The sequence below is a fragment of the Rhinopithecus bieti genome, unplaced genomic scaffold (assembly GCF_001698545.2).
Source record: "Rhinopithecus bieti isolate Rb0 unplaced genomic scaffold, ASM169854v2 scaffold_7884, whole genome shotgun sequence".
NCBI lineage: Eukaryota > Metazoa > Chordata > Mammalia > Primates > Cercopithecidae > Rhinopithecus > Rhinopithecus bieti.
This window is the reverse complement of record NW_016806331.1, coordinates 4,416,001-4,431,976: the sequence shown is the minus strand read 5'-3', so window position 1 is coordinate 4,431,976 and position 15,976 is coordinate 4,416,001. Positions and strand designations below refer to the sequence as shown.

The window sequence follows — 15,976 nt, the reverse complement described above, 5'->3', positions numbered from 1 at the left end:
AAAATTTTTTTTAAAAAAAGTTTTTTTTTTTTTTTTTTTTTTTTTTTTTTTTTTTTGAGACAGAGTTTCACTGTGATGCCGAGGCTGGAGTGCAGTGGTGCAATCTCAGCTCACTGTAGCCTCTGCCTCCTGGGTTCAAGTCATTCTCCTGCCTCAGCCTCCTGAGTCGCTGGGATTACAGGAGACTGCTACCATGCCCAGCTAATTTTTGTTTTTTGAGTAGAGATGGGGTTTCACCATATTGGCCAGGCTGGTCTCGAACTCCTGACCTCAGATGATCTGCCCACCTCGGCCTCCCAAAGTGCTAGGATTATAGAAGTGAGCCACCATGCCCAGCCTTAACATGATTAGGTGTTTTATATTTGAAGACATTTTTCTGGTCCTCTAAGGAGTTGGCAAACTTCTGTAAAGGGAAGATAATATTCCCAGCTTTGCGGGCCATGTGATTTCTGTCCCAACTACTCAACTAATTCACATTTATCTTTTCTGTTGTCATCAGCATCAATTGAGTATTTTTATTATTATTATTTAAGTAGTAGGAAATCATATAGCTGTCAAGATAACAAAGACCTTCACTGGGAGTGTCAGGCTCTAAAAGATAAAGCTCCAACTCCCTCCCATATTTGAGTACGAATTTAAAGCTAATATTTGCTGAGTGTTTATGGTGGTTCAGGCAGTATTCTAAATGCCTTTCCTATGTTAACTCATTTACATCTCACAACAGTAAAAGATAATGATCATTATCATCTCCATTTGGACACTGAGGCTTGTTATGTAAAGTCACATCACCCAGTGGTGGAGAGAGGACACCAGCTCAGGTCTGTCTGACTCCAGAAACCATGCTCCACTCAGGATGCTAAGATCCTAATACCCATGAGTGTCTGAATTATCAAGCAGGTATTCGCCCTTCTCCAGTAGCCACCTTGCCTCAGGAACAGATAATCTCACCGCAGCTCCAGGGAAAAGCTTATTGATCTCCATGCACTCTTACCCTCTAGACAGTGATTGGCTTAGTTCTGAGGTTTCTGAACAAATCAGTACATGGCATACTTCAGGCCATAGGGGCTGGTCAGAAATGGACATGTAACCTCAACTAGACTGATAAGATGGGAGGGAAATTTGCTGAGGGTTTTTAGAAAACACTTTTCATCAATCTTGAAATTGGGGAGAAAATCTTGGAGAGGGCCAGCCTCTCTTCATCTGAAGATTGCCATATATGTGTGTGAAGCTTGAAGCTACAGCAAACATCTTACTGATCATGAGGATAAAACCAGAACAAACTGGCAGAGTTGAGAGACTCAAAGACCAAGGCAGCCAGAGCTCTAGTTAAATCACAAGTGCTCACCACTCTAGTGCTGGATTTTTTCCATTGTATAATCAATACATCACCTTTGCGTTTTAAACCAGTTTCAATTGGGTTTTCTTTCAATGGAATGTAACTTGACTGATGCAATTATATGAAGTCTTTCAAAATCTGGCCTCAGCATACCTTTCTAGTCCTTTCTTTTTTTTACTTGTTTAGGGTCTAATAAATTACCCAGAGTTTCCCAAACACACCACACCATTCATGCATTTGCAAGCATGATTCTTTCTGCTTTCATTACCCTTTGCTCTCCTCTCCTTTGAGAACTCATGTTGGGTTGCAATCATGTTCCAAATGTCTGTCTCCAGCACTTCATGTGGCTACATCACTTTTGTCTTTACATTCTTTGCCATTCTCATGCACTTAACACATAATAGGCACTCCAGTAAGTGTCTTTAGGATTAATAAAAATGATGGGCAACATGGAAATATGAATCACAATATAGTCTTTCTCTATAAGATACTTAACCATCTACATCAATACTGTCTGGTAAAACTTTCTGTGATAATGGAAATGTTCTATACCTGCCCTCTCCAGTAAAAATAAGCCACTAACCACATGTGGCTATTGAGCACTTGAAGTGTAGCTAGTATGACTGAAGAACTGAATTTTAAATTTCATTTAATTATAATGGATTTAAATTTAAATAGCCATATATGGCTAGTGGCTACTATACTGAATAGCACAGATGTAGACAACAAATTTAAAAAATTTTCCAAACATGGGAATGGATCACCTAAATGATTTTAGATACCAAGCTAAATAAAAACATCTAGAGATGGTACTATTTTGACTCTAACAATTTTTTTAATTGAAAGTAATATATATACACACACACATATATATATACACACACATATACACACATATACATATATACACACATACACGTGTGTCTGTATGTGTGTGTCTATATGTATATACACACATACATATATACACATATATATGCATACACATATATGTATGTATGTGTGTGTGTATATATACACATACATATATATATAATCTAGAGGTTTCTTTCACCTTTCAAAAATAGCTTATCCCCATAACTTAAAGAATATAATTTTATCTGTCTTTATTTTGAATTTTCAATTTCAAGGAATACAAGCGATAATATCTTGAATCTCATAGATAGCCAGTAACTACTTCTTGCGTAATTCCTTATTTGCACAGAGCTTTATCCACAGCCAATCAGCAAGAGCATTCTTATATTCTGAAACATATACAATTTGTGTAGCAAAAACTTTTCAGTTTTGGGATATGCAGCAATAAAATCAAGCAGATAATTTTTTCCATGGAAAATCTCTTTACAGTTATCAGATTCCATATAGTGACAAGAAAGTAGATATTTGCATTGCTAATGGCTTATGTTTTAAGAATCAAGTGATAGAATCTGTTCTTGTTACCCACAGAATGGCCATGTCGACATGTTTTGTGATCTACCTCAGATGTATTTTTCAACTATATTATACACATCAGATTCCCTTCCTCCCACAACTCTTTGAGGGAAAAATTTATGGGGAAAAAAAACAGTTTTTTTTTTTTTTTTTTTTTTTTTTTTTGGCATAACTTAGTATACAGCCCTACTTAGTAAACTTAGTAAAAAGTGAGGTTCCAGGAAATAGTGGTGAAAGCCATACCTTAAATCCAGAAAGCCTTGAGGGCAAGAGAGAGAGAGAAAGACGCAGAGACTCCCTGGGTAAGCAAGGTATTATTACAGCATTTTAAACATAAAGAAACCAAGGCTCAGCAAAGTATGTATCTAGTCCACTATCACACAACTCATAGTTGGTCGTATGCAGATTCACACCCACGTCTGTCTGCCTCTGAAGCCCAGGCCGTTAAGTACCATCTGATCACAACAGATAGTTCTCAGGTGAAAATGAATGCTGCTGATATTGGGACCATACTTTGAGAACCACTGTTCATAAAAGTCAACAGCTGACAATAAATAGCCCAATAGTGAAAACAGGTGCTGAGATTTGCAAGGCATTTTCACAGATAAGTTACCTAGAGTATAATCACGATTTCCAGAACAAAATCAATGTTGCTATGTTATAAAAAAACACTGCATTGAAAGAAGCGGTAGGTAAAGATTGGGTTGACCACAAAACTCTCTGCCACAATATTTATCTAGAAGCCCATAGTTGGCAACAAAGGTACCAGGCTAACATGAAATGTCTGCTATGTGATGAAAAGTCCAGAGGTGGGGCCAAGATGGCCTACTAGAAGCAACGGTGATTGGAGGCTCCCATGGAAAAACAAACATAATAAGCATGTGAATCCTTCGCCAGGAACCGAGGTATCCAGGTTCTCTCATCAAAATTGACTAGAAGGCTAGCGTGACTCATAGAGAGAAGGAAGAGCAGTATGGTGCGGTGGCCCACCTGAGAGCCACACGAGGAAGGGGGATCCCCTCCCCTTAGCCAAGGGAGGTGGTGAGGGAGCATGCTGCCCAGCCGGGGAAACTGCTTTTTCCATGCAACTTACGGGTTGGAAGAGCCCACTGGGGAACCCACGCCATCAGGGCCTACCGTCCCAACTGGAGAAAGTGCAGATTCTTACAGACTCTCAGCTAAAATCTGCTGAAGCCTACTGAACTCCTGGGGGCGGAGGGGCGACCAGCACTGGCTGCCACCTCCTGCTGTCTAAGCCATTTGAGCTCCTTCGGGGAGGGTCAGCAGCCAGCACTGGGACTGGCAACTGCCTAACAGGCTAAGCTCCCTGGGCGGGGGAAGGGCGGCACCCATTTCTATAGCTCCAGGCTGTGCTTTTCCCCTGCTGGTGCCAGGGAGGCTGGATGGCTTGGTCCCAAGACTTGTCCCCACAGCCCTACACACAGTGGCAGCCACACACACACTGTGGCAGTCTGTGGCCAGAGTGCCTCTTCAGGCCTAACCCCCACCCATCCTTCCTCAGTGGTGGGGGAAGGGCTTCCCCGCAGGATCTCCAATAACTCTAGCCAGAGGCTTAGGAACAGAATTCTGATCTCCCTGGGCCTGAGCCCCTAGCAGGAGGGGTGGCTGCAGTCTCTGTGGACCAGCAGACTTAGTCTCTCCTCCTGGTAGTTCTGAGGAATCAGGGCAACTCAGACAAGTGGGTTCCCCTGCAGTGAAACACACCATCTCCACCAAGGGACAAAGTGGTTCATTAAAGGGTCCTGCTCCCGTTGCCACAACAGGGTGAGACCTTCCAACAGCGGTTGTCAGATACCCTCTACAGGAGCAATCCTACTGGCATCAGGCTGGTGCCCCTTGAGGTCAGAGGTCCCAGGAGAAGGAGCAGGCACCCATCTTTGCTGCTCTCCAGACTCTTTGAGTGACATCTCCAGGCACAGCAGCAAATCAGATGAATAAGGTCTGAAGCAAACCCCCAGCAAACTGCAGCAGCCCTGCGGAAGAGGTACCTGACTATTGAAAGAAAAACAAGCTGAAAGTGACAATAGTGTCAACAACAACAACAAAAAGGCCCCCACAGAAACCCCATCCAAGGGTCAGCAGCCACAGAGACTGAAACTAGACAAACTCACAAAGATGAGAAAGAATCAATGGAAAAAATGCTGAAAACCCAAAAGGCCAGAGTGCTTCTTCCCCTCCACATGATCGCAACATCTCTCCATCAAGGGTGCAAAACTGGACGGAGGATCAGATGGACGAATTGACAGAAGTAGGCTTCAGAAGATGAGTAATAAAAAACTATGATGAGCTAAAGGAGCATGTTCTAACTCAATGCAAAGAAGCTAAGAATCTTGATAAAAGGTTAGAGAAATTGCTAATTAGAATAACCAGTTTAGAGAGGAACATGAAGGACCAGATGGTGCTGAAAAACACAACACGACAATGTCGTCAGGCATACACAGCTATCAGCAGCTGAATCAACTGAGTGGAAGAAAGGATGTCAGAGTTTGAAGACCACCTTACTGAAATAAGACATGCTGACAAGAATGGAGAAAAAAGAATGAAAAGGAATGAACAAAGCCTCCAAGAAATATGGGACTTCATAAGATGACCGAACCTACAATTGATTGGAGTACCAGAAGGAGACGGGGAGAATGGAAGCAAGCTGGAAAACACACTTTAGGATATTATCCAGGAGAACCTCCCCAACCTAGCAAGACAGGCCAACATGCAAATTCGGGAAACACTGAGAACACCATTAAGATACTCCATGAGAAGATCAACCCAAAGAAAACAAAGCCCATTAGGGGTAGATAACTGAGAAAAGCTGTCTGAAGAGGGATCTGGGAATTTATTCTAGGTTTTGGTTCTATGTCATATCAGCCTTTTAAGAACCATTAGTTATTCCAAAGGCAGTGTGGGGCAGAAGCAAGTGTGCTGGCCTTAGAGTCAGGCTGTAGGGTTGGAAATCCGATTTTTCCTCTACTAGGTAGAAGACCTTTGGTAAGTTAACGCTTCAGGCCTCGTTTCCCCATCTATAAAATGAGAATAGTAATGGTTCTTACTTCACAGGGTTATCGCAAAGATACATGAAGTAAGGTGTGAAAAGACCTTAGGATAGTAGGTGCCATGTACTAAGTATCCAGTAAATGTTAGCTGTTAGGATTATTTTGTCCAACTGCTGAGTCAAGTCATGAGATGTGAGGCTTTTCCAATTTGCTTGATGATGGTTTGTACCAAAATCGTATTCTGTTGAAAGCAGATACATTTGATCATCTGTTTCTGGACAGTCTACAATGTGCTGTGCTATCAGATACATGTGCATCATAGATGTTAGCATTCCTACACACTGGAAAGGAGACTGTAAAAAAAGAAACTTTGAATTTTCTTTTTGCCAGTCTTATGTCACCCCCTATATTCCAAAGTGCCTTATGAACAACATATGTAAATTTTCTCATTTAGTCCCTATGAAGGTAGTTGTTTTTATTTAAAACATCAGAAAGTTTGAAAATCTAAAATCTGAAGGTTAAGAGGTAATATGACAACAAATTCATAAGCAAGAATTTGAACCCAGATATGTTTGAGACCCAAGGTTACACTGCCTTGAGATTTATAAATTAAAACGAGAGAATATGCATAATGTCTTTTTTTTTTTTTGAGAGGAGAGAGGGTTTGATATCCAAATGCTCATTCACAGATATAATATTTTATTTCCAATGTTTTTACCTTAGAAGAACTTATGGGATAATAGAAATATCAAAAGTTTCCATAAATAAAATATATAACAGCTAAACCTTGTAGAGTTTAGACAACGGAAAGTATTACTGCATGGGTATTTAGTAGTCACATCTGCTCCCTAAGCAATAGAATAGAACATAGAAGAATATCCAAAAAATTGGGGGAGGAAAAACAATCTTAAATTTAAAAGAAAATTAGTGAAGAGTTCAGATGAACTTGCAGCAGATACTAAGCCTGAAGCATCCACTCAGGGAGTTTGAGTATTTTGATACTTAGTAGTTTCCAGAACATAGGCGATCTCACCTGCCCTGGACTGAAACTAAGCACTCTTTTCCCTCTTTTGGGAAAACACCGATTTCCACCAGCAGCTGGTTGCTGTCTTGTTTTGTCTGCTTTCCTCTACCTGTGCAGGTAGCCTGGTCCCCACTTGCAATACGGGGCTATGAGAGAACATTGTAGTGAATCATCTTGCCCTAAGGCATTGCCCATCACACACGCTTTCCCATAAGGCATACCTTACTGTTTAGGATCTGGAAAACCCTCTGCTGGAGTGTCTGGCCAGCCTTGGGCCTCACAAGAATATAAATGACTTTCAGGTCCGGGCTGGTGCGAAACAGCTTCTCCATCAGCACTTTGCCCAGGAAGCCTGTGGCCCCCGTGATGAGAATGGACTTGCCGCCATAGAAAGCTGCGATCATGGACATGATTCCTCCCTTTCTTTTATAGATCCTGAAAGAGGTTCCTGAAAAGGAAGAGAAATAACAAAAGATTACATTTTTAGAAGTTCTAGTATTCCAAGTCACTTAAAATGTTTCTGTTGCTTCCAGGAGTTTTGAATGCAGAATAGATCAGACAGTGAGAGCATTATGGCTTTTAGGCAATACGACTCATTCCAATCAATATTTATTGAGTTCTCTCTACATGCTAGACTTTATGCCAGGAATTGTGAGCAAGAAATGAGAAAGACATGGTTCCTGCTTTCAAGGAATTGCTTGCAGGCTAATGGAGGAGGCAGACAATAAAGAGACTGTTAAATACAATATAGTAAGTGCTAAAACAAAGGGAGACATGAAAGGGGTACATAGCAGCATCTGGAAATTTCAAAGTATCTGTGGGTGGTGACATCTGAGCGGAAACTTGGAAGGCAAAGAAGGGCTGGGGTCAGGGTGTCTCAGGCCAAGGAAAGAGCAAGGGCAAAGGTGCAGCCGTGTGGCCCAGCGTGCATAGGGAAATAAAAGGATGCAGTGTTACATGACATAAATGAGAAGGTTAGGACTGGCCCTGCAGCTTGTGAAACCAAAGCTTAGAACAGCTATCAGGTTTTTAAAAATTATGATGTGAGACCATCCTGGCTAACACAGTGAAACCCCGTCTGTACTAAAAAATACAAAAAAACTAGCAGGGCGAGGTGGCGGGTGCCTGTAGTCCCAGCTACTTGCGAGGCTGAGGCAGGAGAATGGCGTAAACCTGGGAGGTGGAGTTTGCAGTGCGCTGAGATCCGGCCACTACACTCCAGCCTGAGTGACAGAGCGAGACTCCATCTCAAAAAATAAAAAAATAAAATAAAATAAAATTATGATGTAATTAGGGTTTGAGTTTCAGATTTATTTAGAGAAAATATTGGAACAAATAATATAGTTTTATTAATCTCTTCCTTGAGTTGAAAATGGGTCTAGGTCGAGTGCCACCTTTTTCCCCCTCATACGCTGCTCATGGGGTGGAGACACTGAAAAGCAAAGGTGGAGGAGGCTGAAAAGGGAAGCGACAGCCCACTGGCCCTGGTGTGCCCTGAAATAGCATGGGTTGCGATGTCCACATAAGTCCTGCATTTGCAGAAGTGCTGAGAAAAAACGAATCTGGTAGCGGGAAGCCATATGCAACTCTTGCTGCAGAAATGCAACATGAAGTGTTTTGTCTTTCAGTTCAGGTTGGAGATAATTGATTGGAGACAGCAGGAGAGAGTTTTAAACTAAACAGTGCTGGAGGTGTGGGGAAGATCTTTCTTTCTGTCCACTCACTTTGTCAGCTGTGGGAAGGCCTCAACTGCCTCTTTGGACAGGGTTTGGGTGGATCCTGCAGAACAGCTCCAGGGACAGGCCCTGACATCAGGGCTTATAAAGAAGAAAAAAACAACAAAAAGAGTCAATACCCTGCTCTTCAACTCTAGTCCAGAATGCTCTGCTAGTCCTTAAGCAACAATGACTCTTCTTAGTCATAATTTATATTTTGAAGATCTTTGAGGCCATATTCTTAGATGGAATTCTTTGCCTTTGGGGGATTATTTACTAAAAAAAAATTTTTGAGTACCTACCATTCCAGACTCTATGCTAAGTTCTAAAGACATGCAGATGAACAAAGCAGACTGGTCCGTACTGTCACTCTAGCAGGGGAGGCCAGCAATGCAAAGTCAAATAAACATATAAACAAGACCATCACAGACTGCTGCACATGCTATGAAGTAACTAAAACAGGGATCAATGACAGAAATTACACCCAATCATCAATGCTATTCATTTTAGGAAATCTGGACTTCAAATCACATTAGCTGTGTTCACTGAGTTACTATTTGAGCTCCCTTTGTTGAGGGTGGATGAGAGAAACATTATGAATAACACTTTTGGATCTTGTTTTTGTCATATTACATAATGTTACATGAGTATATTACAATTCACCCAGGGACTTTCTCAAGAATTTAGCACTTGGAAACAGTATTGAATATTCTTGCCTTGCCTGCTTTGAAGCTCAGAATAGTGTCCCCGAGTTAGGAGAGCAGAATAGCACCCAAGATTAGCATTCAATTCTAAGCAAGACTGTCTGAAGTAAAATCCCAGTTCTACCGCTCATTAGCTGTGTGACCTCAGGAAATTACTAACCTCTCTTCAGTCACTCATCAGGAAAATATGGGTAACGAAAGTATCCACTTAATAGTGCTGTGGTAAGGATGGAATGAGTGAATACATGCAAAACCCTTAGCAATATATGTTGCCTATAGCGTAGACTCAAATATTGGCTATTAGCATAGTCACTGATTTTATATTTTTTCTTCTTAATGGTTTCTAGCTTTTCTTTTTGGCATTTATTTTAAATGTCCTGTCTCGTACATTGTGTATACCCATTTTCTTTTGCAAATAAAAGGAGTCAATTTAAAACTCAATCATAACAGCCAAGTATTTTCACCAAATATAACCATACTTCATGATAAACTTTGCCTATTTCTTTAAAAATGTTGAGATACCCTACTTCTTTAATAGGCTATTAGGCATAAATAAATGTGGTTGGCACAAAAATAGAAGGAAAATTGAGTTTGGAGAGGGTGACTTCCCAACTTCATTTGTTCTGAAGATATCACATGCTTCTCTTATCATATACTCTAGTAAAGTCATATTTTCTACAAATGGAAATATACTGTTAGGATATTTTGACCCCAGACACAGTTTTGCAATGTATGATCTAAAATTTTAGAGATTTCTGTTTAAAGTAAGATATATCTAATGAGCCTACATTTAGGTACATAGTAGGTATATATATTTATAAGGCACATGAGATATTTTGATGCAGGCATGCAATGTATAATAATCACATCAGAGTAAGGGGGGTACACATCACCTCAAGCATTTATCCTTTCTTTTTGTTAAAACAACCCAATTATATTATTTTGGTTATTTTTAAATTTGCAATAAATTATTGTTGACTTAGTCACCCTGTTTTGATATCAAATACTAGGTCCTATTCATTCTGCTTAACTGTATTTTTGTTCCCATTACCCACTCTCTTCAACACTATTCCTCTCAGGCACTGATAACCATCCTTCTATTCTCTTTGTCCATGAGTTCAATTGTTTTAATTTTTATTTCCTACAAATAAGTGAGAACATGTCAAGTTTGTTTTTCTGCGCCTGATTTACTTCACTTAACATAATGTCCTCCATCCATGTTGTTGCAAATGACAGGATCTCATTCTTTTCATGGCTGAATAGTACTCCGTTGTGTATATTTACCACATTTTCTTTATCCATTCATCTATGGATGGACACTTGGATTGTTTCCAAATCTTGGCTATTGTGAATAACACTGCAATAAATATGGGAGTGCAGATATCTCTTTGATATACTGATTTCCTTTTGTTGGGGTATATACCTACCACTGGGATTGCTGGATCATATGGTACATTTGTTGTTTTTTGAGGAACCTCCAATCTGTTCTCCATAGTGATTATACTAATGTACATTCCTACCAACAGTATATGATGCTTCATTTTTCTCCACATCCTCATCAGCATTTGTTATTGTCTGTCTTTGGATAAAAGCCATTTTAACTGGAGTGAGATGATATCTACTGTAGTTTTGATTCGCATTTCTCTGATGGTCAGTGATGTTGCACACCTTTTCATATACCTGTTGTCCATTTGTATGTCTTCTTTTGGGAAATGTCTATTCTGATTTTTACCCATTTTTAAGTAGGATTATTAGATTTTGTTCTGTAGACTTGTTTGAGTTCCTTATATATTCTGGTTCTTAATCCCGTTAGATGGAAAGTTTACAAATATTTTCTCTCATTCTGTGGGTTGCTGCTTTACCTTGTTGTTTGTTTCCTTTGCTGTACAGAAGCATTTAAACTTGTAATCCCATTTGTCCATTTTTTGCTTTTGTTGCCTACGTTTGTGGGTATTACTCAAGAAATCTTTGCCCAGACCAATGTACTGGAGATTTTCCTGAGGTTTTCTTGCAGCAGTTTCATAGTTAGAGGTCTTATATTTAAATCTTTAATCCAATTTGTTTTGATTTTTGCAAATGGCAAGAGATAGGGGTCTAGTTTCATTCTTCTGCATATAGATATCCAGTTTTCCCAGCACCATTTATTGAAGGGACTGTCCTTTCCCCAGTGTATGTTCTCAGCACCTTTGTCAAAAATGAATTTACTCTAGGTGTGTGGATTTGTTTCTAGATTATCTGTTCTGTTCCATTGGTCTATGTGTCTGTTTTTATGCCAGTAGCACGTTGTGTTGCTTACCATAGCTCTGTAGTATAATTTGAGGTCAGGCAGTGTGATTCTTCCAGTTTTATTCTTTTTGCCCAGGATAGCTTTGGCTGTTCTGGGTCTTTTGTGGTTCCATATAAGTTTTAAGATTACTTTTTCTATTTCTGTGAGAAATGTCATTGGTATTTTGATAAGGATGGCATTGAATCTGTAGATTGCTTTGTGTAGTATAGACATTTTAACACTATTGATTCTTCCAACACATAAACATGGAATATCTTTCCATTTTTCTGTGTGTCCTTGTCAATTTCTTCCATCAATGTTTTGTAGGTTTTATTGTAGATATCTTTATTTCATCAGTTAATTTGTAGGTATTTAATTTTTTATTTGTAGGTATTGTAAATGGGATTACCTTCTTTTTCAGAGTGTTCACTGTGGGCATATAGAAATGCTACTGATTTTTGTATGTTGATTTTGTATTCTGCAACTTTACTGAATTTGTTTATCAGTTCTAACAGTTTATTGGTGGAGTGTTTAGCTTTTCAAGATATAAGATCATATAATTTGCAAACAAGGCTGATTTAACTTCTTCTCTCCAATTTAGATGCCTTTTCTCCCTTTCTCCTTCTCCCTCTCCTTTCTCTCCATTTTTTTTTTTTTTAATTTTTTGAGACAGGATCCCACTATGTTGCCCACACTGCACAGTGGTCTCAAACTGTTGAGCTCAAGCAATGCTCCCACCTTGACCTCCCAAAGTGCTGGGATTACAGGCATGAACCACTGCACCTGGCTTATTTCTCTTGTCTGATTACTCTAGTTAGGACTTTCACTATGTTGAATAACATTGGTGACAGTGGTCATCCTTGTTGTATTCCAGATCTTAGAGGAAAGGCTTTTAGTTTTCCCCATTCAGTATGATACTAGCTGTCATATACAGCCTTTATTGTGTTGAGGTATGTTCCTTCTATACCTGGTTTTTTGAGTGTTTTTATCACAAAGGGATGTTGAATTTTGTCAAATGTTTTTTTCAGCATTAATTGAAATGATCATATGGTTTTGTCCTTCATTCTGTTGGTATGATGTATCATATTGACTAATTTGCACATGTTGAACCATCCTTGCCTCTCTTGGATAAATTCCATGTGATCATGGTGAATGATCTTTTTAATGTGTTCTTGAATTCAGTTTGCTAGTATTTTCTTGGGGATTTTTGCCTCAATGTTCATCAGGGATATTGGCCTATAGTTTTCTTTCTTTCCTTTTTTTCCTTTGATGTGTCTTTATCTGGTTTTGGTATCAGTGTAATCCTGGTATTATAAAATTAGTTTGGAAGTATTCCTCCCTCCTCTGTTTTCTGGAATACTTTGAGTAGGATTAGTATTTGTTCTTATTTAGATGTCTGGTAAAATTCAGCAGTGAAGCCATCAGGTAATGAGCTGCAAGAGTTTTTATTAAGGCTTCAGTCTCATTACTTGTTATCGGTCTATGCAGGTTTTGAATTTGTTCATGGTTTAATCTTGGTAGGTTGTACATTCCTAAACATGTACAACCTACCAAGAATAAACTTATCTCAGTCCAGCTTTCACTGTAACCCATAGGTTTTGGTATGCTGTGTTTCCATTGTCATTTGTTTCATGTAAATTTTCAATTTCTTCATTGACCCACTGGTCATTCAGGAGCATATTGTTTAATTTCTATGTGTTTGTATAGTTTTCAAAATTGGTCTTGTTGTTGATTTCTGGTTTTACTCCATTTTGGCCAGAGAAGATGCTTGATATTATTTCCATTTTTTTTTAATGTTTTAAGACTTGTTTTGTGACCTGATATATGGTCTATCCTTGAGAATGATCCATGTTCTGAGGAGAAGAATGTGTATTCTGTAGCTGTTGGATGAAGTGTTCTGTAAATATCTATTAGGTCCATTTGATCTATAGTGCAGATTAAGTCCAATGTTTCTTTATTGAGTTTCTGTCTGAGAGGTCTGTCCAGTGCTGAAGGTGGGGTGTTGAAGCCTCTGCTGTTATTGTATTGAGGTCTATATCTCTCTTTAGTTCTAATAACATTTGCTTTATATATCTGGGGGCTCCAGTGTTGGGTGCATATATATTTACAATCATTATATTCTGTTGCTGGTTTGATATCTTTATCATTATATAATGACATTCTTTGTCCCTTCTTATAGTTTTTGTCTTGAAATCTATTTTGTCTGATATAAATATAGCTATTAGTGTTCTTTTTTGGTTTTCATTAGCATGGAATATCTTTTTCCATCTCTTTATTTTCAGTGTATGTGTATCTTTATAGGTGAAGTGTGTTTATTGTAGGCAACATATCATGAGGTCTTATGTTTTCATCCAATCAGTCACTCCATAACTTTTGATTAGCAAGCATAGTCCATTTACATTCAATGTTATTATTGATAAGTAACGACTTCCTCCTGCCATTTTGTTATTTAGTTTCTGGTTGTTTTGTGGTCTTCTCTTCCTTCTTTCCTTCCTGTCTTCCTTTTAGTGAAGGTGGTTTTCTCTGGTGACATGATTTAATTTTTTGCTTTATTTATTTATGTATTTATTGGAGATGGAGTTTCGCTCTTGTTGCCCAGGCTGGAGTGCAGTGGTGCGATCTTGGCTCAGCACAACCTTTGCTTCTGGGGTTCAAGTGATTCTCTTGCCTCAGCCTCCTGAGTAGCTGGGATTATAGGCATGTGCCACCACGTCCGACTAATTTTGTATTTTTAGTAGAAATGGGGTTTATCCATGTTGGTCAGACTGGTCTCAAACTCCTGATCTCAGGTGATCTGCCCGCCTGGGTCTCCCAAAGTGCTGGGATTACAGGCATGAGCCACCAAGCCAAGTCTTAATTTCTTGCTTTTTATTTTTAAAGTATACATGGTATGTTTTTCAATTTGAGGTTAATGTGAGGCTTGCAAATGCTGTCTTATAACCCATGACAACTTAACACTGATTGCATAAACAAAAAAAACACACACACAAAAGAAAACTAATAAAACTCTACACTTTAACTTCATCTCCCCACATTTTTTTTTTTTTTTTTTTTGAGACGGAGTCTCACTCTGTCACCCAGGCTAGGGTGCAGTGGCCGGGATCTCAGCTCACTGCAAGCTCCGCCTCCTGGTTTATGCCATTCTCCTGCCTCAGCCTCCCGAGTAGCTGGGACTACAGGCGCCCGCCACCTCGCCCAGCTATTTTTTTGTATTTTTTAGTAGAGACGGGGTTTCACCGTGTTAGCCAGGATGGTCTCGATCTCCTGATCTCGTGATCTGCCCGTCTTGGCCTCCCAAAGTGCTGGGATTACAGGCTTGAGCCACCGCACCCTGCCCATCTCCCCACTTTTTAACTTTTTCTTTTTGTGTATTATTGTACTGGCTATGTCTTGAAAAATTGTTGGAGTTGTTATTTGTGATTGGTTCATCATTTAGTCTTTCTGCTTAAGTGTAGTTTACTCACCACAGTTACAGTGTTATAATATTCTGTGTTTATGTACTTATTATTACCAGTGAGCTTTCAGTACCTTCAGATGATTTTTTCTTGCTCCTTAACATCCTTTTCTCTCAGATTGAAGAACTGCCTTTAGCATTTTTACAGGACAGGTCTGGCGTTGATGAAATCCCTCAGCTTTTGTTTGGGAAGGTCTTTAATTCTCCTTCATGCTTGAAGAATATTTTTGCCAGATATTCTATTCTAGGGTAAAATATTTTTTTCTTCAGCACTGTAAATATGTCATGCCACTCTTTCCTGGTCTGTAAAGTTTTCACTGAAAAGTCTGCTACAAGATGTGTTGGAACTCCATTGCATGTTGTTTGTTTCTTTTCTCTTGCTACTTTCAGGATCCTTTATCTTTGACCTTTCAAAGTTTGATTATTATATGTCTTGAGGTAATCTTCTTTGGGTTAAATCTACTTGGTGTTCTATAACCTCATTATACTTGGATATTGGTATCTTTCTTTAGGTTTTGGAATTTCTCTGTTATTATCCCTTTGAGTAAACTTTCTACCTGATCTCTCTCTCTCTCTACCTCCTCTTTAAGGCCAATGACTCTTAGATTTGCTCTTTTGAGCCATTTTTTAGATCTTGTAGGCATGCTTCATTCTTTTTTTGTTCTTTTTTCTTTTGTGCTATTTCCAAAAAACAAACAAAAAAAAAAAAAAAAAAAAAAAACTGGTTTCAAGCTCTCTAGTTATTTCTTCTGCTTGATCAACTCTCGTATTAAGAGACTCTGATGCATTCTTCAGTATGTCAACTGTATTTTTCAGCTCCAGAATTTCTGCTTGATTCTTTAATTATTTCAATCTGTTTGCTAAATTTATCTGATAGTATTCTAAATTCCTTCCCTGTGTTACCTTGGATTGGTCACTGGTGCTTTATTTAGTTCATTTGGTGAGGTCATGTTTTCCTGGGTAGTCTTGATGCTTGTGGATGTTCTTTGGTATCTGGATGTTTAAGCATCAGGTATTTATTGTAATCATTGCAATTTGGGT

General features: G+C 39.0%; 1 protein-coding gene across 4 annotated transcripts in view; it reads right to left on the bottom strand.

Annotated features, from left to right (window-relative positions):
* Positions 1-15,976, bottom strand: part of FAR2 (fatty acyl-CoA reductase 2) — a 196,819-nt gene that overhangs the window by 56,813 nt on the left and 124,030 nt on the right. Inside the window, exons 2-3 of one of the 4 annotated variants that reach the window (XM_017875602.1) lie at positions 8,521-8,613; positions 7,018-7,244 (exon numbers count right to left, since the gene is read on the bottom strand). In XM_017875602.1, the coding sequence (XP_017731091.1) occupies positions 7,018-7,206 (189 nt within the window). In that variant the 5' untranslated portion in view covers positions 7,207-7,244; positions 8,521-8,613. Of the gene's footprint in view, positions 1-3,857; positions 3,882-3,901; positions 3,981-7,017; positions 7,245-8,520; positions 8,614-15,976 lie in introns of those variants that run through there. The other 3 variants (XM_017875601.1, XM_017875603.1, XM_017875605.1) reach the window with 3 other exon arrangements.